This window comes from Pelmatolapia mariae, linkage group LG2 (genome assembly GCF_036321145.2).
Source record: "Pelmatolapia mariae isolate MD_Pm_ZW linkage group LG2, Pm_UMD_F_2, whole genome shotgun sequence".
Classification (NCBI taxonomy): Eukaryota; Metazoa; Chordata; class Actinopteri; order Cichliformes; family Cichlidae; genus Pelmatolapia; species Pelmatolapia mariae.
In genome coordinates this window covers 34,412,131-34,437,928 of record NC_086228.1, presented here as the reverse complement: position 1 = coordinate 34,437,928, position 25,798 = coordinate 34,412,131, and the positions used below count along the sequence as shown (strand labels likewise).

The window sequence follows — 25,798 nt, the reverse complement described above, 5'->3', positions numbered from 1 at the left end:
TGGAAAACACAATTTTCTTAACTTTAGAATAACATAAATGAAGGTAATAGCACAAGCTCTGGGGGGAGGAGTCCTAATCATTTGGGGCTGTCATGAAGACACCACATGGCTGCTGTCACTTCTGGCAGAGGGCTGTGTTGGACACCAAATCAAACATCCCTGACTAATCAGAGTTAGCCTTCATTTAAACAGACAAGACATTCATTTAAACAGAGTAATGAAGCTGTAAGAAAAAACAGAAAGGAGAGTGGCAGGAGTCAGAGTCCCGCTCTGTCTGAAGAGGAGCTGTGTGCCAGGCGGACGTCTTAATGTGCTCCGTATGTGGAATGTGATCTGAGGCCTGCAGCTTATTTTGATCCAGTGCAACACTTGCTGATATTTCCACTTTGCTGAAAAGTTACTGGTGGGTAGGATTTTGAAATATACTTTGGATTAGGATTATGAATGAATGTTTGTGGTTTATAAAAGCATTAACAGGTTGGACCGAGTATATACACTGTATAGCATTTCAGTCAACTAAAGTGAGGGAAATTTGGCATTTAAACATAAAAAACATAACTTCAATATCTCCTTAGAAAAGCTCACGAGTAGAGTTTCATCATAAAATGTGGATACCACTTTTACCAGTTTTGACTGACAGACCATTTCACAGCTTCAGTTTAATACAAGACTTTATTAATAGATTATTTCAAACAGGATCAGCACATCTATTATATAAATTCCACACAAAATACTCAGACATTTCCAAGATACAGTCTCTGACACAGACGAGCAAAGCCGCTTCTGGTCAGCTCTTTGCACAGACGCTGACTTTAAAGCTGTGTTAGGAGGCTTCCGTACGGGCTACACATGCAAAGAGACTTGGACTGGTCCCTCGGTCAAATAAGCATGAAAACAAAACCATACAAGGCCACAAACGATTCAGAGCCCAACTATTAAAAAAAACAAACAAAACCCCCCAAAAACCCAGCCTTTAAAAATAACATAAGGAAATTCTGAACACACTTATTAGTTTTATAGAAAGAAAAAAATAATAATTAAAAAAAAAAAAAATCAGCAAATGAAGGTTAATGTTTTTCTTTTTCCTGCACGTGTACACATGCATGTAATTTACTGCATGTACTGTGTGTGTATGCCGAGCTTCAGCAAAGATAAGCCTCTACAAATAACAAAGTGTTTCATTACATAGAAGTCCTGAGATTTCCTCTTTCCTCCATCCAAAGAATCAAATTCTAAAGGCAAACATCGTGGCCTTGCTTATTAAGTGCTTCTGTGCAGTGTTTTTTTCCTGTATTTCTGCAGTGTCAGAGTTCATCTCATTCTGAATGAGCCAAGGTCAGGCTGATGTTTTGCTATATGCAAAGGAAACAAAGATGGCTATTAAGTCCAGAGGGATAACTCAAATGCAGTGTTCTGCTTCCTGGAAGCAGGAGCCCGTTGTTATCTGGGTGACAGGGGAGGGCTGGAGAAGCAGCCGGAGCTGCGAGGTGATTGGAAGTTGAAGGAATGGGAGGGAGAGGTGGAGGTGGGAGACACCTTGCGTGGGCTACTCAAGTCTCCATTATGGAGCTTCCACAGCAGCTCCTCGTTCTCCATGGACAGACGCTTGTTCACCTTGGACTCCTTATGAAGCGACTCCTGCAGCATGGCCTGCTCTGTGGACAGCTGCCTGCGGTGCATCAACACAGAGTCAGAGACGAGCGGAGGCCTGAACAAAGCATTTCATCGTATACACGTAGCTTCAGGTTTTTTTTTTACTGGGGTGTACTGTGACAGTCACTTGTGCTGCAAGGCTAACCTGCTCCAGATTAGAGAACACCACGTATGAAAACAACACCTACTGGCCAATCAGTTCTCTGGAAATGGGGTCAGCACTCCGGACAGATTCCCTTGACCTCCGTCTGCTGAGAGGAGGAGGATCTAACATTCTTCAGCAGTGTCTCGTGTCTTTGTGTTTCTCTGACAAGTTTCATTAATAAACACATTCTTTCTCCAAAGGTTGAATCTGTTCATCTGGACATCTGGTCATGAGAATTTGCATAATTATGATTAAGGAACTGACCTCACAGCCCATTGTTCCTTCAGTGGGCTGGTTTCAGTCATTATGCAAATGTACTGTTTATAGGATTGGGGAAACCTGCAGTCAGCTGAGACTGAAGAAGTCACTTGGATGAGTGACGAAACGTTTCTCCCACAAAACGCTACATCCAGATGAACAGATTCAACTTTTGGAGATTTACTTTCCTGGATGATTGAGAATGCATCAAAACACATTCTTTATTTTTATTCTTTATTCCTTCCAATTTTAAACTTTAAACATTAATATATTAACCTAAGACATCCTCGGACATCTGCGCTGCACTTTATATCACAACTGACTTTATGTCAAATTTGGACACAGACTAAAGGCCTTTACACACCAGAAGCACAAAATCTGTATAAATATTTTATGTTTCAATAATATTATTTTGGACACACCTATTATTATTTTTTCCAAACAAAGCTTGATTTTTCAGATTTTCTGGATCCAAATCAACAGATGTGACCAATCAGATCACTGAACTTGGCAACAAAGTGCATTCACAACTCAAATATGCAACGATAGGAAAATAGTAGATGCACAGCTAGATGCTGTCTGGGTCAGTCGACTCTATAAAATAATGTCTCTGCTTACTCAGATGTGCCCCCAGCTCTGAAAACAAGAGCTTAAACTGACATCCTGAAATATGTACGCGAGCAGGCGTGATGCAGCTTCAACTCCTGGATGAAACCATGAAATTATCACTGCTGCCTTCTTCTGAGAATTACCTTACTAATTTAGCAGGCCTCTTCCAGTTTTGATGACCGAAGTACACACTTTAATTTAACACACACACACACACACACACACACACACACACACACACACACACACACACACACACACACACACACACACACACACACACACGTTCTATATTTGGGTGAGTTTGAATCTCAGTAACTTCCACCTGAAGGCATAAAGGTCAGTTTCGCAGCCCTATTTGACAAAAAGTTGGGACGCTGTGGAGGCCCGGTGAGTTGCGTTCACAGAGTCATTTCTAGACATGCTCGTGAGCCCATGCAGCGATTTCCATCACAGAATCAGGCCTGTTTTTAATGCCGTGCTCACCGACGGCCTCAGCCATACAATATTCCTTTTTGGCATCTTCCTTTGCACACAGAGATTTCTCCAAATTCTCGGAATCCATTGATGAAATTATGGGCGGCAACAAAGATAAGACAAAGCATCCCAACTTTTTTTGTGAATTAGGGTCGTAAAAGCAATTCCAAAAAAACTGTTCTACAACCCCACAGACCTCCTCAGATGGAAAAGGGAATATGAGTCACTTTTTAATACATATTTGGAATCTTAGTGAGTAGCTGCGGCACCAGGATGGTGGCGTGATCGATAGTTTTTGGAATAAAGTGGAGGTGCATTAGAGGTTAGGAATTATATTGGCACACAGAAAAAAGCTTGGTGTTCATTACACTTAATGAATGCAGTAATTTAAAATGAGTCTGAGCTGAGGAAGCTGTTCAGCTGCTTCACTCTGTGGAATTAATCACTATGAACCCATATGGTGGACTCTTACCTTGAAAGAGCAGCGTGTTTTTCCATGCGGGCTTTGAGGTCTTCGTTCTCTTGCTGGACTTTTTTAAGGCTCTCGTCTAACTTTACATTTTTCTCTGTCTGGAAAAAAATGAATGAAAAGAGCGAGTTTAAAAGGGAAAGTCTCAGCAGAAGGCTGAACTTTAAGTTTCTTCATCGTCTGACCAGTTTGTCTATCTCCATGAGCTTCTTCTCCTGTTGGTGGAGCTGTGTGTTTTTGATATCCAGCACCACTTTGAGACTTTGTAGCTCCTGCTCCAGATACAGAGTGTGAGGGTCCTTCTGTGAGTGAAAAAAGTAGAGGGAAATTGCTTAGGATCCTTTATGAAGCCAAAAAAAAATACAGACCATATTTGGTGGTGGTGGTGGTGGTGGTGGGGGGGGGGGGGGTTAATGAAGCACTCCATTCCTGATCATGTGTAGTTTTATTAAACTGCTGCTCGTGCCATTTTTTCTGAATAAGTGTATTAATAACAAATATGGAGTGACGGGGTAATGTGAGGTAGTTAGCCGAAATAACTATGCCGGGGAACAATACAGAGTACAGTTAGAGCCACTTTACATTAATAAGGAGTGGCGGCCTTACTGTACAACAGCACTGCAGGAAAATTAACTCTGGGTGGGGGAATCTAGTGCATATGTAGCAGAAGTTAACTCATTTCAACTCACACCTATTCATACAGTAGAGAAGAGTTAATGAGGGTTAATTACTGAACAAAAACAAATCACGGCAGACTCGAGAATGAAAGAAAATATCAAGACATTTTTGCATCTGTTGCTATTTTATCTTAAATCTATGTTGCACCTTTCATGCTCAGGGGGAAACGACACTAGAGTCACAAGATGCTTCTGTATCAGATCTGAGCTATAATAAGCACAGAGTACCTGACTGTTTTCAGCCAGCTCTTTCCTCTTCCTCTCCTCAGCAGTTAGCCTCTCATTTAGAGCATTATTCTCCGAGGTCAGCTCCTCAATTTGACTCTGTGGATGTACAGCACAACAAAGACTGAGCAAACCATTACAAAGTACGCTACAGTCCTGTTGTACGATGACTTAAAAAAGCAGAAGAGGAAGCTCACAGAGAGAGAGGCTTCAGCATCTTTTAAGGTTTTGTCCAAAGCCTCCAGCTCCTGGTTGTGGACTTTCCTGAGCTCTGAAAGGTTTGCAGATTTCAGTATCACAAAATGAAATGAACACAATGAAAATGCATGGAATAAAAACAAAAGACAAATGTTCCAATATTTAATGCCTGCATGATGCAGGTGATGAAGAATATATTTGGATTGTTCTCTCACCTTCCAGTGACATCTCATACTGCTGTTTAACACACTGCAGCTGTTCTTCATGGCTTTTCTCGAGGTCCAGCTTCATGGCTTCATGATTTACTTTAAGCTCTTCAATCTTTAAACAGAACATAAAAGTCAGTTAATTTTCAGTTAAAAGTCAGTTAAGGATTAAATAAAATTGACTACTAGATAACGTAGGCTGTAAATCACCTTAAAATTTCCCAAAATAAGATTCAGAAGGTTATGTAGAGACAAACCTGCTGCTGCATGACAGTTTTGGACTTGTCTGCCTCTTCCTGGTAGGCACGGTGAACTTTGTCCCTCTCAGCCTGGTAGTAGGCCTGCAGCCTCTGCTCCAGCTCAGCCAGGTCATTCCGGTGCTGTTCCTGCAGTTTGTGCAGTGCATCCTCCAGAGCAACACGCAACTCCTCATTCTCCTTCTCCAGACGCTCAGATGAATGAACAGAGGAAACTGGAAGGATAAAGTTTTATCTTGGTGAAAGCTGACAGCTTGCATTGTATTCAGCTACTGTGTTTATTAAATATCAGTCTGTACAGCTGCAAAGTCAGAGGAAAATTTTCATTAGTAACTGTAAGAAATCTGATGTGTCCTCTAATAAAAGCCTTTTTAGCAAAGTCCTCGTCGATGCGAACATGTGTCACCAAATGCTCTCCAAAAAGGAATGGAAAAACTGACTTTCAAGGGGAGGTGCCTCTCACACTTGAGTGCTGATGCCAGCTACACTGCATGTCATTTCCAGACACAAGAAGAAATAGAAATGAGTCCAAATTCTTTCACAACATCTCAAGGCAGATTTCTCAAACCATTTCCAAGATGATCATTGGCCATTTTATCCTTTATTTGCCATTGATGGCTTTTGTTTTCCATCTCCAAATCAGCCTGACAAGTTCCAAACTGTTTCCATTGACAAGTGTTTATATCTGGGCTGAAGTGGGTGAGAGAAGCAAACTCCATAAACTGTCTGCAGCTCAAGTGTCTGTGCACAAACAGTGCAAATATCTGTCAGCTGGCAGGTCAGGCAGTGCACTACCAGAGAGACTGCGATAGTGTTAAGACGGTTATGAAGAACAAAACTTCTTCCATGTCAAACAGGTTGTGCTCCTCTAAAATCAGAATACTTTAATAGTTCCTAAGGAAATTATGTGGGTTACAGTTGATCCAAAACAAGAGTAACAGACTGAACCAAATAATACAATAATGTATTATTTATTGTACAATTAACACTAATAAGAATGACAAAAAAAACCTCAAACATTCAGGACTTGCAGCTATGTGCACCTTCAGCAGTGGCTGTCAAATGCTGAATCCAGATGTTGCTCTGTAGGGACACATGTGTGGCAGGTACAGTTTGATGTTCTAAGGGTGTCACTGCACAGTGAATATTTGTAGATCATTTCCAAACAAAAGGCAATCTCCCAAACCAAACGAAAAAAAAAATAGAAAGAGGAAAGTCAAGGAATTACATTTCATTGCCTGAGCATGAGGATCCGCGTTATTCAGAGTGGAATAATGGCAGCAGATCCAGGAACAGACGCCAAGCAAACGAAGGGACAATCTATCAGGCTTTGGCACGTATAGTTCAACAAAGAGGAGCAAAGCATTCTGCAGTCATGTGACTTTAATGTCCAAACCCCTCCACATAAAACACCTTGTGGCTCATACAGTTTGCTTCCAAACCCCATCTCACCCAATGCAAAAATACCATCAACAAATTGCTCCTTGGATAAGTAGAGAAGCTGTAAAGTACACATACAAGGAAATTAACTAAAAGAGACAATATTCCTAAAATAATTCCAACAACTTCACACATCCAAACAAGTTTACAAAAAGTCTGCCTGAGGTGAATGTAGCTTCCCAGAAATGAAGAATGTGTTTCAGTGCAAATACAACAGCGCTCAGCATATAAGAGCAGTCATGTGGAAGTCCCGCGGCTGTGAGGGAGGGGAGGGGCCACAGTACTACTGCTGCCCGAGGTAAAAGAGATAAAGGCTGGTGTGTGAGCTATGTTTGAGTGTGCTCGGGCCTGTTTGACAGCACTTAAGCTGGACATAAAACACGGATCACTCTCTCCGAGAATCCACAAGGCCTCATGTGGTGTGGCATTCCACCAGCCCCTCCTGTGTGGGTTCAGAGGTCAGACTGCCACGCTGTGGGAAATGGAAATCACTCTAACAAAAAAAAAAACAAACGCAACCAACCACTTGCCATGGCAACTGATTTTCAGTGGACAAAACAGTCAAGTAAAGAAAATGCTGCAAGGACAGTCTGTGTGGTCAAAGCTTTATCTGCATCTGGAAATGATCATCTTTAGTCATGAAACACATATAAAAGTTAACCCGTGACCACAAACAGGGCATGGCATTAAAGATAAAGTCAAATCACCCTTAAAGATTTCCTTAATTTCTACCAACCTGAACAAAAATCTAAACCTAAGGGATTAAAAATAAAAATCCAGACAAAGTAACTAAATGCAAACCCTGCACCAGCAGTGTTTCTTTACACAGCTAAACACTGCAAACACTTAACATGAAGCCAAGGTGACCCAACTTACCCAGCTCTTCTCTAAGATTGACCAGCTCCTGGGACAGCTCCCTGCACTGCTGCGTGGCTTCATCACGCTGCAGGGAAGAAAAAGGTAAACAGTCACACACACATACTCGTGCATTTATTTCTGCAGCTTTATTCCAGCACAGTAACAAGACTAAACTGTGACAGTCAAGATTACAAAAGGGGAAATGCAAATGCAAGTAATGCAATCATCCAATTACTGCAGTTTTCCTACTAAAATACTGCATTTGAAATACACACACATAAACCACCAAGAGCAGCAGCAACAACAACAACAAGAACCAGCAAACGCAGCTAACAAGAAAAAGCCAGAACAAGTGATACTGAAAGGAACTGAAAAGAGAAAGAAAGAAAAGAGAGAAGAAACTCCCTTACTTCTCTCTTTCTGAGTCAGTTTTGCAGTGGAAAGGCTGTGCTGTAGCTGCAGTGCTCCTGCTAGACTTCAAACTGACGCATAGATGATCCAAAAACTGTTTATCTCCCGTCTATTACATTTCACTTACTGTCCCGATTCACATCAACAACCTGACACTGTGCACAGAACACCGCGTACCTGGCATTATTTAATTATGGATATGAGAAAAATCAGGCAAGTAAGACAAGCCAAACATCACCTCACTGATCAGTTTACATTAGCAAATACGTGTTCACCCTGTCCTGCATCTATTCCTCACTGCAGAGTGGAACAATGTAGAAGCTAGTTACCCTCTCTGCAGCGCAGGGAGCACTAAGGCATGCTTTGCTGCCAGAACAGCCCATTGTCCAGCCTCAGCCAGAGGCTTGGGTGCTGGAGTCCCCCCCCCTGCGTACTCCAGGACAGACAGTGGTCCAGGTGGGCGCGCCACCTCCTCCCAGACTGCTCTGACTACATCTGAGGCAGGACTGAAAAAGCCGCTTCCCTGGCTGTGGTGAGTGACTGCAGAGTGCATTACCGTATTCCATCTAAAATAACAGAAGGGGCAGGCTACAGTGTGCATGAGAACAGCCTCCTCGACAGTGAGGTGAGGTCACTTTAAGACAGCAGTAAAGGCAGCCGGAGTGGAGCAAACAGATAAATTGTTCAGAGCTGTCTGACATCAGGCTGCTGGAGCAGGACTTGTGCTGTGCAGTGACCTACCCATGGGATACATGGAGAGGCTTCATTACCACCATCCCCCACTACTCATCCAAACAGATTAAATCACCCCTCATCCCTCTGCACAATTATATTACATCCTGCTGTAGAGCTACAGGCTGCACGGGCACCGTCTTTCTATAAGGTGATGATACAATGCTGTGACAGAGGAAATTTCCAGCTTCTGTGTGAGCAACACAATTTATGTTCACTGACCGTAAATCGTGTTGCTCACCAGCATTCAAATATTATTTGTTCACTAGCTGGCAGTATAGAAAATGTCTACAGTTCAACTTGCTTACGTTTTCCTCTTTGAATTCAGTTCCCATCAACTACAATGCAACAGTGTCCTTTTATTCTTAAAAAATAAATAAATAAAAAGATCACATGATTTTCACCCAGGATATGAACAACAACAACAACCCAACTTGCTACCATGCAGCCCTACAGTGTAAGCAAAAAAATCTCCTTCATTATCCAAAATACAGATTGTTTTGTTAGGCAGTGGATGCTTTCGCTAATTTAATTTGATATCGTTACTCAGCACAAGCCTCTGCACTGCACAACTCTTATAGCCTAATCCAGAGAGGAGAAATGTCCCTCGTGTATATAACTATGATCCATGTCAGGTGTAGGATGACACGAAGCTCAACTGAGACCAGTGACTGATGTAGATCACGTTCCCGTCTCCTGGAAATATTGAGACTTAACAAGCAAACACAGCATGAATAAAAATTTTTATAAATAGCTAAATAAATAAAGATCGTATTTTTGATTTTTTGTAATGCGCTTCCATTTCTGTGCTAAGAGGAAACCAATCTTATAGCATTTCTCTTTCACCCTGTCAAAACAACAGTCTGGTGGGGAAAGTGTTAAGAGAAGGCATGGCAAACACCCCATCCAAACAGATGATAAGAAACAGTCCTCGCTTAGCATTTGGCTGCTGTTCATAACCATATCAAGTCAACAGCTGGGGCATTCTCAAAGTGTCAGGGCCAGGTCCAGCTAGCTATTCTTGGTATGATCAGTGACCACCAGATTTCAAAGCGTAACACATCTGAACATTAATACACCCGACATCCAAAAATCACTAGATCTGTATCTCACAATCTCAGTGACTTCAGATTACATATAAAAGGCAAGTCCCTGCGTCTGATATACTGCAAGCATTAGCATTAAATAGTATCATCTTATAGGGGTAGCAAAAAGAAGCAGGACATGCAATAGTTAAAACTGACTCAGTGGGAGGAGACTTTTGTATCCTAGAGGAACGAGTGTGTTTTTAATATTTGTTGATGCATTCAGTTTCACAACCCAGCCATCCAAACAGAGGGGAATGAGGCAAAGATCAGTGACACAACATCACACACTGTGCCTCATACCAGCTGTCACATTACATCACATGACACGAGCAGCGACTTAAACGCATTCTGCTCCAAATGTGTTCCTCATGACTGCACTGAGACCACATGAAAAAAAATCTATTATGTTTTCATGTAAACAAAAAAAAAGAAGTTTTGATTTAAAAATATTCACAAGCTACTAAAATAAATATATATAAATCGTTTTGAAGCCAATTTCTAGTGCTCATCATGTCAGCTGTACGAGAAGTACGCAGTGCTTAGATGACACCAGGTGGACTACATCTACCTGTCAGGGTTAAAATTCTGGCTAGACTGAGGCTGTCCAGTGAATCAACTTCTCAAATACAAACTAATAATAAATAAATATTGATCACTTAAATTCAATCTTTATAACTTATCTGTGCTACTGGACACTGGCCTTTCAAACTAAGTGAACCGAAAGAGTTTTAGCCATTTTGTGGGAGCATGGGGTGAGTAGGGAGAAAGAAATGGTGAGAGGCAGTGGTGGGAAAAGCCTGAAAAGTTCAGAGTTGGACACCTGCACCAAACTGACTCCACCCTGAATAAGGAAAGGCATGACTCCATACTTCAGGAGCACGCTCCACCTTCTGGCTTTTATTTCTGTGGGGAAGAATTCATACTGCAGATCAGTAAGAACTAGAAGATGTTTCCACAAACTAGCAGATAAACTTCAGACATTATCAAAAGTAATGAAAATTAATTCAGGGGGAAATAATGTGCAGTAAACCACACAAGCTTTTAAAGAAGTTATTGCTGTTTTTTTGATTGGTTTGAATGATGAATCATGTTAAATGGGGACAAAATGTCCCCTAGACTCGAGTCCTCTGAGGTTTCTCTTGGCCAAATATGAACTCTGTTGTAACTGCAGTAATGATAAATTTGTCTGGTGTCAAAATCTGGAGTAAGGCAGAAGTAAAAGGAGTTGCTGAAATTAAGGCCAAAGGAGAAAAACCCTTAAAGGTGACTGCATGCATTACAGCTGAGAGAAGCAGTGGCTTCGTTTTCTGAAACTACTGTTAGCTGCAGAGCGCCCTAACTACACCACAACAAACAGAGCTTACAGCACCGGGGTGCTAAATGAAGATTTACAGACACGAACATATCAGTGTCTGACCACTGCAAAACACAAAGTGACCAGGAGAGAATAATCCTACCAGTCCAGACTTTTTGCCACTGATGCATAACACATGATGTAATCAAACAAGGGCACTCCTGAATCAACCCAGAGAGCTGAAACACTGTGTCCTGCAAACAGTACTTCTCTTTAAGAACACATGGATTCAAACAAAGAGACAATTTCACTTACATTATCTACATAGTTTTGCTCTGACAACAACTAAATAAGGCAGTTTGATGGTTGGGTGGAGTACGACTATTAGGATAGATGTGCAAAAGCCCTTCAGTAACCATAACCATGAGCCTAGAAGCTAAAGAAGCATAAAAGCAAGTTTAAACATACATAGTTAAGTGCAAAGCAAGTCATGCTTGGCTACCTGTACAACCTATGAACTCATTTACAGCTACACATAAAACATTTGTTTTAAGGGGAGACTTTTGGGCTTCTTTTGGGATGCAGCCACACCTACAACTATTACACACCAAAACAAAAGACAACAGCAGGACTGTTTAATACTGGACAACATCCCAGTATATCCTTGTTCAGCCTCTCACACATTCAGTCCCCGTGCTGTTCCTGGAAACAGTAATGCCATTAAGTTTCCCCTCTGTCAGAACGCACGATTTGATGTTACAACACTTGTAGTTATGATTCAAGCACAATGGACTCGTGTATGTGTAGAAAAATTATTAGCTTAATATGAAGAGCAATATTTTTTTATGTGTTTTACTGGAACGTCAAACTCACTGCTCATTAGTTTCTACTCTGAACAGATGATCATAAGAAACTAATGTGAGCCGAACTCACTGAACTTGGTTAATGATTGCCATGTCTCAAAACTAACCAAATGTGTGTCATAAAATATACTTTAACCTGCAAATGAAAGTGTTTTTATGAAATAAATCAATTCTTACCCCAGTCAATGTTTGCTGCAAGACTATGGAGAGTGCTTCAAATCTACAGTTACTGGCTCTCAGGAGTCCTTTGAGCTGCTGGACGTTCTGGTTTATTCTGTCAACCTCTGTAAGACTCGCTGGCACCGCATCCTGAGGCCTGTTGCTCTGCTTCTGTTGTGATGCTTGCTGTTGAGGGCGTTGTTGGTGGGAGCCAGCTTTGGATTTGTTCTTGTCCACTGTGGGAAAAAAATAAAATAAGGCTTTAGTGTCGGCACAACCCCGATCATTAACAAACTCCCCTCCATAATCACTGCAGGTGGTCTGACAATACAGTACAAATCACGACACTCATGTCAGGCGCACATTTGCAACAAGGCCCGAGTCAAAGCGCTTATGCATGCATCTGTCCAATCAGGCAGTCTGATGAATCCCAGCGCTGCTCCTCTGATGGCCCCGAAGGGAAAAAAGAAAAAAATAGATTCACTGAATACAATTAGATTTTAGTCTAGTGCTCTGCAGGCACTGGTCTCCAAGGACAGCTTATTTTAGCAAGGCCAGCGTTGATTTACATCAGCCTTATACATACATCACTGATATGCAACAGCTACCATCAGTCCTACTAATGAACACATCGTTTACTCTACTATAACGGAGGAACACCTGACTGAAAATTTCACTACACATGCTGTTTTAACGGGGGGAAAAAAAGAAAAAGAAAAAAAAAGCTCCAGCATCAATTACAATGATACTAATGGACATGTTTATATATCATGTTAGCTCTTAAGAGACAGTTTCATAACATAGTACTGAAAATAGCCTGGGACATATCAGGAATCCCAGCTTTAATGACTGGAATATACTGCTACTACATGCAGCTGCCTGTGGGACTCGTTACTCTGGGACTAATTATCACCTTTCAGTGGTAAGCCTCCCTCAGGTTGATGTTTGGACATTGAACAATAGTCATGGAAGTCAGTAAAATTGACCTTTTGGATATACATTTTTGAATTAAGTCACATTGATCTTGAACTTGTGTGTAAGAGTGTCATTTTTGAGTCAAATTAAACATTGTGATGGCAACTCATTCATTAATCAAATTTTGGAGGGATGAAATCGATGCAATCTTGCTCTGAGAAACTAGAGTTATATAAAAACAGATTCATCATTCTGCAGCCATAAAATGTTGGCGTCATACAGACAGACTTGAGTTTTCAAAGCTCTGTATCCGGATGTGCAGCTTACTTTACGGCTGCCAGAGTAAACTGTTCAGCACGAGCGTCGGGCACAGCCTTTAAGACAAACAAAATGCCTGTCTTGTTCTGCAACAACTACATGTGTTACAACTGTTAAGACATACCGCACCATTGGCGCTGATTTAGCTCAGTGTGTTGAGCGGGCGACCACATGCCATACGGCTGAGAGCGGTCGGCCCGGGTTTGAGTCCAACCTGCGGCCTTTTGCTGCATGTCTTTGCCTTTCTCTCTCTCTGCCCCCCTTTCCTGTCCTTTCTTCACTGAGGCTATAAAATAGCCCCCCCCCCCCCCAAAGAAAAAGAAAAAAAAAGGACATACTGCATCATTCACGGAAAGATTCTAAATATTTAGATGTTTGGTTAGCAATTGTCACCATCGTGTAGCTGGAATCACAAGACTTGTGATCCTGACTAAGTTAGGTTTATAAAAGACTGACGTATGAGACTCAGATGATTCAAGACCATTCAAACATTTTTCCTGAAATAATACATGGAAATGTGTAGTTAAAAACCCCAACACGTTTTCAAATTTCCAAGCTTTTGTTTTCAGTTTTAATGTCTTACAAACATTCCGGCCATTTGAATTACATGTAACAGACTTCAGTGTCTACAGTTTCTTTTTTGTAAACAAAGCTAAAACATGAAACACTTTTTGGCCAAGTATTTCAATATGGATCTCGTTCATAGTTTTGATATTTTTTAATGTTGTACTAAATTAAATTGGAACTCTAGAAGTGTTTTGCAATGCTTTGAGCAAACCTAGCAGATGTTTGTTTGAATTACAACGCCCTCTGCTGGCTGGAAACTAGAACAAATAGAGAACATCTCAACTTCACCAACATGTTATATAAACGTGCTTGTGTAGAAGAGAAAGAAAAAAGATTATCTACTGTATCATATGCTTCATACATTTACACATTTCAGGCTGTAAAACTATGTTTCAGTGAAGCATTCACTTTTCCCCTGTGATGACGACCCAGTTAACACTAATACAAACTCAAAACATTAATGAAATATTAACAAACATATTGTCAGGGAGTCACTATTAAACCTTTCTATAATGCTTTAAAAGCATCGTGTCACTTTTGCTTTACATAAACACACAAATCTGCACCCACATGACATTTAATTTCTTTTACATAAGCACATAATCGCCTTCTTTGTCTACTGCTCCATGGCAACAGAGGACGTACAGCTATTCTCATCCAAGTGTCTAAATACAAAATAATGACAAGCTTCTCATTTCATTTCAGACTCAAAGAATAATAATTGTACCACTCTAACGTCTATACTTAAACAGAGAGATTTAATGAGCACAGCATTGTGCTCTGCTGGTGTGAGGAGATATCACATCATAGCACAAAGCATGATGGATGATGAGACCCCTCACAATCAGGGGCTTGTTACAGTTCTTGGCTAACACAGTAAGGGGCACAACTCTAATAGTATGATAATGAATGAAAATAAGAAAAATGCAAGAGTTCTAATATTTGTGAATCAGTGATACAGTAGCAGATTAGAACTTAAAAAAGAAAGAAAGAAATGATACCATTTAATTACTAGAAGGATAGAAAATGCTTCCAAAATTGCTTCATAAAACAAATTTACCACATTTGAGAAAAAAAAATGTACAAAACCTTTAAGCAAACATGCAGTTCTACAATTATAACAAGACTCCCATGGAGTCACTTAGATATAAAGAACCAAAATAACCCTGGCACATTTGACTGAAACAAGAGTCATAGAAATCCCAGGAAGCATGGAAGGGAAGTGGGACATCTGGATACATAATCAACGCTTGAAGATAATTTAAACAAACACTGAATGTCAAAGAGAGAGAAAAAAAAAAAAAAGACTATTACAGTTTTTGGTTAAATTATTCTTCAATTTTTCCACTCCTAGCATACTTCAGCCCAGGGTCACATGCTTTGGAGCCATCTGCATTGCCAATTAGTATATAGCTAAAAATGCATTTCATAAACTGACACCACAGATCTACTTGAAAGTCAAACTGATTGGCTTAAATACAACGGCACAGAAACTGCTCAAAACGTCATAATAACACCGACAACAATGTTTAACACCAAAACAACTGACAGACCTGCTTGGAAAACCACAGTGTTCTTCCTGCATCCTGAGAGCAGCTGAATATTTCGGAGTAAACCTTTGGCTGTCAGACGCACGTGGATGTTGGACAAGGAGAGCTTCGGAGACCATAACATCTCAAAAACAATGCAAAAGAACCAAAGTCTTCAGCTAACAGTTTGATTTAAAAATCAAAAACCCGTTTCACGATTCAGATGGTTGGTGCTGGCTAAGAACCACGAGCTGTGGTGCCTCTCAGTGCATCATGCCTCAGGTAACAGCAGCACTGATGAGGTCTGATGGAAAATTATTAAATAAATCAATAAAAAGCAGTAGTAACAGCTACTCCACTGAGGTGGCCTTGAAAAAAGTGAGGGCACCCAGTTCAGCATGGCAGAAGTCCCAACTCAAAATCTAATTCCCAGCTGTGAACAGTACAGGGTCAAAGCCTGGCCAGTGGTCGTGGCACAGTCTGACAGACGTGATAAAGGCAGAATGGGGGGGGGGAAGCAAAAATCTCTTAATCCTCTGTAAAGTCAACCGTCAGCTTTTCACAAAAATGCACAAATCTCCCAAAGCAGAGCAAAGCAGCATCTCCAAGCTGGATGATGGCGGTGCTGTAGCACTGCCAGGATGCCAGGGGAGAGAGTAGAGGGGGGTGGGGCTAGAGAGCAGAAAAATGAGTGGGAGGAGCAAGCATGAGAACATCAGCCAATGGGAATTTAAAGTTGCCAAGGCATTACTCTATTTCCCTGTCCCTGGCAGTGGGATAGTAATAGATAACAGGAAGCTCATGGCAAGGTCAGTATGATGACAAATCAGGTTTAATTTAATGTGTGTTCCAGTTTAGCTTCTGCTCAAAGACATAATCCACTGACACCATAAAAGCCAGCAAGAGATGAGAAGCCCTGAAATTTCAAGCACTGCGTATGAAACACAGAGAACAACTCTCAAGTTAAAAGCTGGGTTGACTAATATGCCACAGGTTCCTCGCAGCAGTGGAAATATGAAATTGTTAGTCATTAGTAGACAGCACACTACCCTGTCTGCACAATTTGTTTGCCTGGTCCACGTTGTATTTATACTTACATATAGATTTCTTTAAATAGCAGCTAGATCAGTCGATAAGGCATGAGTGAGGACTGCTGTCCTAGGGGTGAGGAGGTCAATTATTAGAGAGGGGCTCAGAGTGGAGCTGCTATTGTTTCATATTGTAAGGAGCCAGCTGAGATGGCTCGGCTATCTGACAAGGATGCCTGTGGGGCATCATGTTCGGGGCATGTACTACTGGGAAAAGGCCCCGGGGTAGAACCAGGGTACCCTGGACAGATATCTCTCGGCTGCCCCGGGAACACTTTGGTGTTTCTCCGAATGAGCTGGACGAGGTGGCTGGGAGAGAGGGAGGCATGCTCCGCCTACGACTCAGTCCCAGACAAACAGAAGCAATTGGATGGATCGATGGTTTAATAGGTCTATACATTTAGAAAATTAAAACTTCATCTGTTGCTGTTATACTTTAATAGTATATAATGCACTGTGCTAGTTTTGGTCCACCACACTATCAAATGGAACAAAACCTACACCATGCTGATGTTTAGTTTAAACTTGGATAATACAAACAAGGACTTTAAAAATTCTGTAAAATACATAAGAATAAAACAAGTCTTACCAGATCCAACCAGCGCTGATCGAGCAAGTTTTGCAGAAGCTGTCTTTAACAGAGGACCAATTATAGAATTTGATGCTCCTTTTCCAGTGGAAGCAGCAGGCTTGTTTACCGTAGACAAAGCTGTTACAAGCAAATGATCCAGGAGAGAAAAGAGGCTGGAGTTAATCTGACCCATAATGAAGGTGACACACTGCCTGCTGAGTGAATGACAACTGTGAAACAGAAAACTGCTTTTAAGTTAGAACTAGCTTGAGGAGGAGGAGACAATTTAATTTAATCAAGATTACACAGTGCTTATCAAGCATCGTTACCATACTATACAAACTTTAACAGCTTAGGTCACATTTATCAAGGTCATTAAAAGATAGATTAAAAAAAATCAAAAAGTGATCAATGGTTATTCAAAGAAGGCTTAAATTTAATCACATTTTACAATGAAAGACTGCGATATGTGTGGCGTGTGGTAGGGTGATCCTACTTGGTCCAGTGTTTTTCTCAGAGGTCGAGATGAGCCTTGCTTTCAGTACCACAGATTTGAATGGGGTTGCTTTGTGTGCAACTCCTCCAGAAACTGTTGGAGGCATTAGAGACATACTGGTTAAATACCGCAATGTATGCCATGATGTTCTGGAAATTTACTGGGAATTAGTATAACAACCTTCAGCATCACTAGTAGTTCGTCAGAAAGTCATTTGAAGCCATTTAGAGACAATAAAGAATATTTTAGTTCTAGCATGTGCAATGTAGAATGTAACAATGTAAATTAATTATACAATACAATACAATACAATACAATTTTATTTATATAGCACATTTAAAAACCACAGGCATGCCAAAGTGCTTCACAAAATGAGTTAAGAGCAATATTAAATACAAATATAAAGCATATTTATAATTATTGGAATTATTGGAAAAGAGTGTATTATAAGTAATGTTGATGACAAAATGACCAAAACAATAGCAAAAAGAACTGAATCTACAATTTTTAGCACGCCAAGCAAACGGTTATGTCATCCAAATTGATAAGATCCCAAACAGTAAATAATTCACCATGGCAACCCCACTAATGAGTCAGCAGCCAGCACAACTTACTTCTCCACAGATTTCTCTCTTTTCCATTAAATGCAGCTAACAAAGGGATGATGCAAAAGCGATAGGATCCAATGAGCAGGCAGGTCAAGAGAGTGAGGTCACAGCTGGATGCTGCACTGCCTTGTGTAAGTAAAGAAGAACTGTTGAAAACATGAGCTGGAAATTCCGTCCAGGTGCAGCTTCGAAGCCCAGTGTAGCCGGCCATTGGTTTTCAATCAAAAAACAGAAGAAACGCTCCTTTTAATCCACCTCAGACGGCATCAGTTGTAGTGTATGTCTGCTCTTTCTCCTCCAGGCAACGCTGCGTGTGAACTAGAGTGGAATAGGAGCCGTTGCCATGACAACCAACAAGGGGGTCCCCGACTTAGACAAATATATTCTCTCAGCCAATCAGAGAGCTCTATGCTGTTGAGGATTCGGGAAGCTCACATCAAAACATTGCTCCATCTATTCATGACACATCAGTACATTCTGATTGGCTGTTCAGAGCTCCAAAGCAGATAACCCTTACAATGCAGATCATTTTCCCTGTTTCCTGGGGTTCCGTTCATTCATTCAGCTTTATGTTTAACGTGTTTCTACGTCCTTTCAGAGGAAATCAGAAAAATCTATGTTTAAGATGTCAAGCACCTATAATCATAGCAGAGGTGGAGTATTGCAATCCGAGAAAGACTGCCCAAGGGGAGATTCCAATCCTAGCCAGGGCAAAGTAGGTCATCATCCTAGCCATATGTGTCCTTAAAAACCCTCCAATAAACGTCATGGCTAATCCCAGAAACCAGTTCATAACTGTTTTTATACCTTTATATAACAGCATACAGTCACTATTTCTAGAAATAATATCCTATTTCTAAAAGCGACAGAAAATTGTTATTAATCTCACCTTGTGTATTCCCAGAGCTTTGGGATAGCGCATGCTGAACACTGGTTTGAGTAAGGCTCCTAAAAGGCCCCAAAGTCCTGTGTGGTAGTTTACTAACAGGGGTGGACCGAGGACCTATAACAGAGGACTGAGTGGGAGTCTGAGGAGGTTGGAGTCCATTGACCTGGGGCTCAATGTTGGCTGCTGAGGCAGATCCCAGGGATGGCTCTCCTATTGCCTGTGCTCTCTGACAGCCTGGAGAAGGAAATGAGGTCAGCAGCATGAACCTCTTTATTAAGGATAAGCTCACTAATACATATAAAGAGTCATGTTCTAGGTATTTTTGATGTGTCAGATCCAGATAAAAATAAGGATATTTTTAAAAGTTAAAGCTAAAACCACATTCAATTGCACAGAAACTAGAATGCGAAAGTGTGACTACTTTCAGTTTTAACAGTCACTGAAACATAAGTTTGGGAACTTTGCAATCTTACCAACTCTAAATATTTAAAAATCAAACAATCCTAACTCAATCCATAAACAAAAATGCTGTAGTTCAATTTAAATTTAAAGCTGTGTGTACAGCTGGAAAATGACAATGTCATGACCAATGACTGTAGAAAACAGTCATTGGTCATGACATTTTACTGTGCTAAAGGTCCAACTCGTTTAAATATTGTCCTCCTTTCAAACCATTGCTAACCTCAAAAACTCCCTTTCCTTCCCCTACTTTCCAGTTTGCAGACCGCTTCCCATCAGATGAACAGTCTCTCTCCTTTCCTCGGGATTCATCTAACAATAGCGCTGAGTAAGCTGTCCATTTTTGACAAACACCTGAATAATTTGTGACAGACTTTGCTCAATGTCACCCTCTAGTGGAAAGGAAATGTCATGACAACCTAATTCTAGTATGAAAGCACATTGAAAAGTAATGAATTTGCAGTTGTTTCTTCTTGAAATACTGGGTGAATATTATAAATGTTTATAGTCCTGCTTTAACAGTTGGACTACATGCCCAACTTCCTGAAAACCCCCCCCCCAAAAGAAACCATGGTGCTTTGAGCCAAAAGGTTTAAAAGGCCTGTTACACAATTCTGTTTACATAACATCGAAAAATCCAGTTAAGAAATCCCTAGGTTCTACTTTGTCCAAGGCATTGACTGTGGCCTCCTGTCTAGTATTTTAATGCATTTATAGGTGAACTTTGGCTTCCTCAAGACAATAAAGAATAACTTTTAACATTTCTGAACTGTTGCCACAGACCAAGTTCAACATAACAGGTTTAATCAAGCAAACATGACCCATACCTGTAATGCTCGTCTGCTTGGATTGAGGTTTCCCTACAGCTTTAGGGGTCCTGATTTCATTCATCCCCAGGGATCCCTGTCTCTGCCTGGCTGACAAAGTGGTTGGTCTGGGACTGGCAGGTGGAGGTTGTGAAAGTGGTGTTCTCCTAGCAAGTCTAGGGGATGGTCGCCAAGGTACACATCTAGTCTTACCATCATCCAAATGAGCTCTTGCTGACTCTGCCTGAAAAGAGAACAATTCTTCACTTAGTCTGCAGGTCTTGTGCATTTGGCCCTGATGGACTACAACACACAAGAAAAAGCCCCCTGTAGCCCCCCCACCTTCAAAATCAATGCTCCATCTACTCACCACGAGGCTTATTTTCTTGACCTCTCTGGGGGAGTTTTGAGTAGGGCAATTTGTGTCCTCAGTGTGTATGGCCTGTTTATTCTGGGAAGAGCAGCTCAGGTTCTTTGCTTTGGTTTGTCTCTGGTGGGTGTTAGCTTTAGTAATGTTAAAACTAGCTGAGAACTTTAGAGTTGTTTGCTTCTCCTGAGGTGTCCTGGAAGTTGATGACGAACTCTCAGATGAGCAGCGAGGCCGTGTCTTGAAGACAGAAGACTTGTCCCGACCCAAAGATGAGCCTGATCTGGCCACAGCTTTGTTTGACACACCCTTCTTTGGAGTTGGTTTGGGGCCACTTTTACCCGGGGATTTTTCTAGGGATGAGAAGCTGCTCTGGCTGCAAGCGTGCTGTGCTGAGGTTTCGGATACTTGGCTGGAAGAGGGCCCCTCTGTTTGAGAGCTGGGTTTACTGCACTGGCCTGCTGGGGTTTCTCTGCTCTTGCCCTGGCCATCCACAGCAGTATGCTCACATGACTGTGCCACTGTTAATCCCAAATTAGCAGCTCCAGCATCCACTTCTAACTGTCCATCATTAAACATTTTACTGGTGGCAGAATCAGATGTAGTGCTACTTCTTCTCTTGGCAGGAAACATACCATTTGGGGTTCTTCTCAGGGATTCAGTACGTTTATTCCCCAAATTAACTTCTGATTGTTTATGTTGTGGCACAGTACCTGGCACTGAGGTTTGCTGTGGATCTCTTGTTACGACTTTGGATTTTACATGACTGAAGTCAGGTTTGGGAAACTTTTTAATTTCTATTTTCTTAGCTTTTTTTGCTGTAGGTGGCAGTCCTGGGTCGAAACATTGTTTATTAGTGACAGATATTTGCTGCTGTTTAACAGGGTGACGTCCTGGGCTGCTCACATTTCTAATGCAAGGAGACAAGGGGAGGCCGTTTATCTTGTTCTCAATGTTTTGCACTGGAGTGGAAGTACAAACACCCTCATCAATTTCCTGCGTATTTGACAGAGTGGACACAAAGGTCTTGCCTTGTTCTGGTGTAAATGCCGCTGAAAATGGGGGCAAAGGTTCTGCTTCAGCACTGGTACAGTTTGCCTCTTTTCCACAGTCTGGAGAGGTTTCACAGATAAACGTCGTGAAAAGCCCCCGTTCATTCTCATTTGGCAAAGCTACAAAACAATTCGATGTTGCCATTTCATTTTCCTCATCGAGGAGCTCCTTGTTGTCTGCCTGAATGAAAGTCACACCAAGACAAGGATGGCCTGTGTTCTCCTCTGGGACTCTCTCTGCGGGTTTATTGCAGACGTCTAGAGTAGTGGTCGACAGCAGGTTCGATACAGCAGGTGAATCTGGTCGACGTGCAGCTGGAGAGATGGATGATTCCTCCAGGGAAGAGACTAATAAGAGTGACTGGTCCTCCAGACAGAAACTATTGCTCCTCATTACCATTTCCCCAGAGCTCAGAGAGCAGCAGTCATTCTCATTGGATCCCCTCCAGGATGCCCCACATGAACTCTGAGACATTACAGTACTGTTACTTTCATCCCCTCTGTGCCTAATAAAAGCCTCCACGTCTTCATTGCTCATGAGGCTCAAGTTTTGTTTCCAGAAATTAATGCCATCATTCACAGGTGTGGCAATGAAGGTTTGATTCAAGTTTGAAGTTACACCACAGAAGACATCCCCGTGTGTTAAGGTGGTATTGTAAAGGTTATCCACAGGGGAGCCCTGGCTAAGGCGATGTTCCAGTACGTTAATGTCAGCAGAGCTGCTGGCTCCTCTGACATTCATGTACGAAATACTACTGCTGGAGTCAGGTGACACAGGCGTGGATGGGTGAGTCTCAGATGAAAGGATCAGCTTTATGTCACTGTGAGGTGGAGGAACCATGCTCTCAGGTTGGTCACTGGCCATGTTTAAGAATTCTGATGGGATTTCTTTTTCTTGTGTATCCTAAGTGCTGAACAGCTTTAGTTATGTGTTCAGCTGGCAGCACTTTAGCCCATTAAAATCTGATGACCAGGGAAGGATTTCTGTAAAAGAGGAGAAAAAGAAACCATTTTGGTGAAAGCAGCACCATAGCCTGTCAATACATTTGTATGTTCAAAGAACAGCATAAAAGCAGCAACATACACTGACCAGCCACTTCATTATGTACACCTGTTTAACTCCTCCATAAAGCAAATATCTAATAAACCAATCTCATGGCAGTGACCCAAGATATCTGACAAATATTCTGAATTTCAACCTGAGCATCAGAGTGGGGATGAAAGGCGATGCAAGTGACTTTTAACGGGACATGATTGTTGGTGCCAACTGTGGCAACAGTAACCCAAATAACTCATTACAACCAAGGTATGCAGAAGAGCAACTCTGAATACACAACTTATTGAACCTTGAAATAGAAAACAACACACGATGCCACTAATGTCAGCTAAGAGCAGGAAACTGAATCTACAGCTCAGCAAAACTGGTGAGCCTGTGTGAACAACCAACCCAAACAATTTGTAATCTTTTCAGCATGATGCATTTTATTCAAACTGAGAACTGCATGAAAATATCACAGTCAGTGTTGGTGTCTCTGTAGAATCATGATTTCAAAAAAGAAAAAGAAAAAAAAGCTTCAATTCAAGGATGGACCAACTTTTAGGAGGGATGTTTTTACTCTGCCGTGGCTCATGTGAGAGTAAAAACATGAATGAACTGTCTCCACAGCTTTGCTATGCACTGTTGTGTTTATCCAAGCAGGCTGGACAGCAGAGCTCGCCAGCCACAACTACAAAATCCACTGGGGTACAGATGACAGGAAAAGCAGACATCGGGTCACCAACAACTTGAAAATGCACACACACAAACAGCTTTTAGTATTGCTACTGCTTTTAAGAACAATTAATACTTTGATGTACACAAAGATAAAGTCATACAGTCTACTAGCTACTTTTAAAAAACATCCTTACTGACTTTGTTTACATTTCGATAAAATTGGATAAATTATGTTTTAAAGCTTTTTACTTGTAGGTTTTGATTTTTGTTTCCATCATTTTCATCCTTTTATTGGGAAAACATTGCTAACTTAAGCGCCTGCCACCCATTGTTGGGAAACAGCCTATAAGCCTTTGGCTTATTTGCGTATTTTAGTGCCAAGATATTTTGCAGCATTATGAAAACAATCCAGAAAAATGACCTTTTTCTTTCCCTGTGCAAAGACCTGGCTCTTCTTGAAGTATGACACAACTCGGCAGTCGTGCAGACACCTGCAGATTATACTGATTTTTCTTTTCTTTAAAATAAAAATATCTCAACCACCTTAAAAAAGGTTCAATGTAGTTACATTTATTCAAATAAAGCACTCTTTGAAATGGGAAATCCTATGATGACACAAAAACTGAACTAAAGCTTGAACCCTCAAGAAGTAAAATCACAGCCTATTTCTTTAAAGAAACATGGCGTTATATTCATTATCCTGCCTCGCCTTTAATATCAGAGCTGAAAAGATTCCAACAGTTTCAGTGAATCTTATCAACACGATCAGTGGTCAAAAACTCGATGAATGTGTTTGTTTAACAGGCAGAGAGAACACACCTTACTGTACATTGCAATCTCTACAATGAAGTATAATATATTGCCCTGACAAGCTAAAGTGCACATTGAACTGTGGAAGTGCACCTTCAAGGCCAATGCTGTAAACTCAATAATGACAAAGAGCAGTTGCATGGCGTATTATGTAAGGTGCTGACAAGCTGACGATGTTTATGGGTAAATAAAACCGAGAGATTCAAGTTACAAGACACTGAGACATTGAACAGAAATAAGGAACAGTCAAAGAAGGAAGCACAACTGTGTACAAAGATTTAGGGAGAGGTACTCGGCTACAGTGTAAGCTAACTTTCAATACCTCCATTTGCATCCTTTCCATCCAGAGATTTACAGTAAGAAAGAAAATATCTTTAGTCAGCTTTTAAGCTTACTGTATTGCACTGGAAAGCACTTTTTGTAGCTCCATTCACCTCGTTTTAGCCTTTCACAGACAATCCCATTACTACTTTCCTTGCAAAGTCCAAAATCCAGCCAGCTAAGCAGGCAATTGGGTGAGAGTCTATCCCCATCCCTCCACTCCTCTGTCCTCGTGTTCAGAATCAGCCGTGCATCAGTAACATCACAGTCTGAGAGTGCCCCCCCATGCAGTTGTTAGCTTCACTTCTTTCACTCCCTGAGGTAATGTGATTTTGTCCTGTAGGCCTGCTGCAGAAGTGGATCATCAATCCATCTAACCAGCTCCTGTCTCAGACAAACTCAGTAACTTAACTGCTCTGCCTGTGCAAGCATGCAAAGGTCCAGCTAGAGGCGGCGCTCACTGCAGAGGTTCATTCCCCAAGTTCACAAAAGGATCAAGTGAGGCAGAGAGCAACACGTTACCTTATCCATGCCGAGGGGAGTGGCCATGGGCTGCCAGACCGACTTGGCATTCACTGTTGCTAAGCAGCCAAAGTCCCTCTTTTATGACTGAATGGATCAGGCGGCTTTTTTAGCAACGGATAAATGAAAAGTAGAGCAGAATGATGTGAGGCCTAGCAAGAGGAGAAAGTTGCGCTATGAACGCTTTTAACCGTACATCAGTATTGGAATTTGCATTCAAACTCACACAATGATGGCAAAACACAGTTTTCAGTCTGACAACATCATTCTTTGATGGCACAGCCATCTTGACACCTGATCCTGAAATGACAACAGTGATGTGACACCAGAGACTGAGACCACCAAGACCCAAGCTATTTCTGCTTAATCTATACAAGGCCTGTGACCCGAGACACGGCAGTCCAATCTTGACTTGAGATGTAAATCATGGTATGGAGCACAGTTATTATCCCCGCTCTTGGTTTTAAGAGTCCTACAACTTTTAAATTCTGTTGATCTTGACATAAACATGATTGGAGCTTTTTAAAAACAACAAAAAACACTGGTCTTACACAACAATGCAAAAAGTTAAAAGCAGCTTTAAAACACTGCAGATTTCCAGATTGCACCATCAAAACAAGTAGGATAGCCAACCACAAACCCCTGTAAGAGCTGGCAACAGCTACATGAAGTACTTGACCCTGTGTTTTCAGAACCTTTCAGAATCATTCTGGATTAATATTTGTTAATGAACGCAATGTGTTTGAT

General features: G+C 41.3%; 1 protein-coding gene across 6 annotated transcripts; it reads right to left on the bottom strand.

Annotated features, from left to right (window-relative positions):
* Positions 1 to 653: 653 nt before the first annotated feature.
* Positions 654 to 25,002, bottom strand: mtus1a (microtubule associated tumor suppressor 1a). Of its 6 annotated transcripts, none has more exons than XM_063499265.1 (15): positions 24,531 to 25,002; positions 20,636 to 22,668; positions 20,287 to 20,509; positions 19,001 to 19,234; positions 17,504 to 17,596; positions 17,026 to 17,145; positions 12,038 to 12,255; positions 7,491 to 7,557; positions 5,175 to 5,389; positions 4,927 to 5,032; positions 4,711 to 4,784; positions 4,517 to 4,612; positions 3,797 to 3,913; positions 3,615 to 3,712; positions 654 to 1,669 (listed from the first exon to the last, which is right to left on the bottom strand). In XM_063499265.1, exons 2-15 carry the CDS (start codon positions 22,547 to 22,549, stop codon positions 1,441 to 1,443), a joined length of 3,804 nt encoding a protein of 1,267 aa, XP_063355335.1. In that variant the 5' UTR covers positions 22,550 to 22,668; positions 24,531 to 25,002; the 3' UTR covers positions 654 to 1,440. The 6 variants fall into 6 exon arrangements, with proteins under 6 accessions (XP_063355335.1, XP_063355345.1, XP_063355354.1 ...); XM_063499275.1 differs by having other exon boundaries at positions 24,604 to 25,002; XM_063499284.1 differs by having other exon boundaries at positions 24,643 to 25,002.
* Between the last annotated feature and the right edge of the window lie 796 nt (positions 25,003 to 25,798).

Excerpts from the sequence above, each read along its gene's own strand:
- mtus1a (XM_063499265.1), bottom strand. The coding sequence starts at position 22,549 with ATGGCCAGTGACCAACCTGAGAGCATGGTTCCTCCACCTCACAGTGAC. Across the intron at positions 12,256-17,025 it reads ATCAGCGCTGGTTGGATCTG|TGGACAAGAACAAATCCAAA; the intron begins GTAAGACTTGTT and ends TTTTTCCCACAG. Across the intron at positions 4,785-4,926 it reads GTATGAGATGTCACTGGAAG|AGCTCAGGAAAGTCCACAAC; the intron begins GTGAGAGAACAA and ends CAAACCTTTCAG.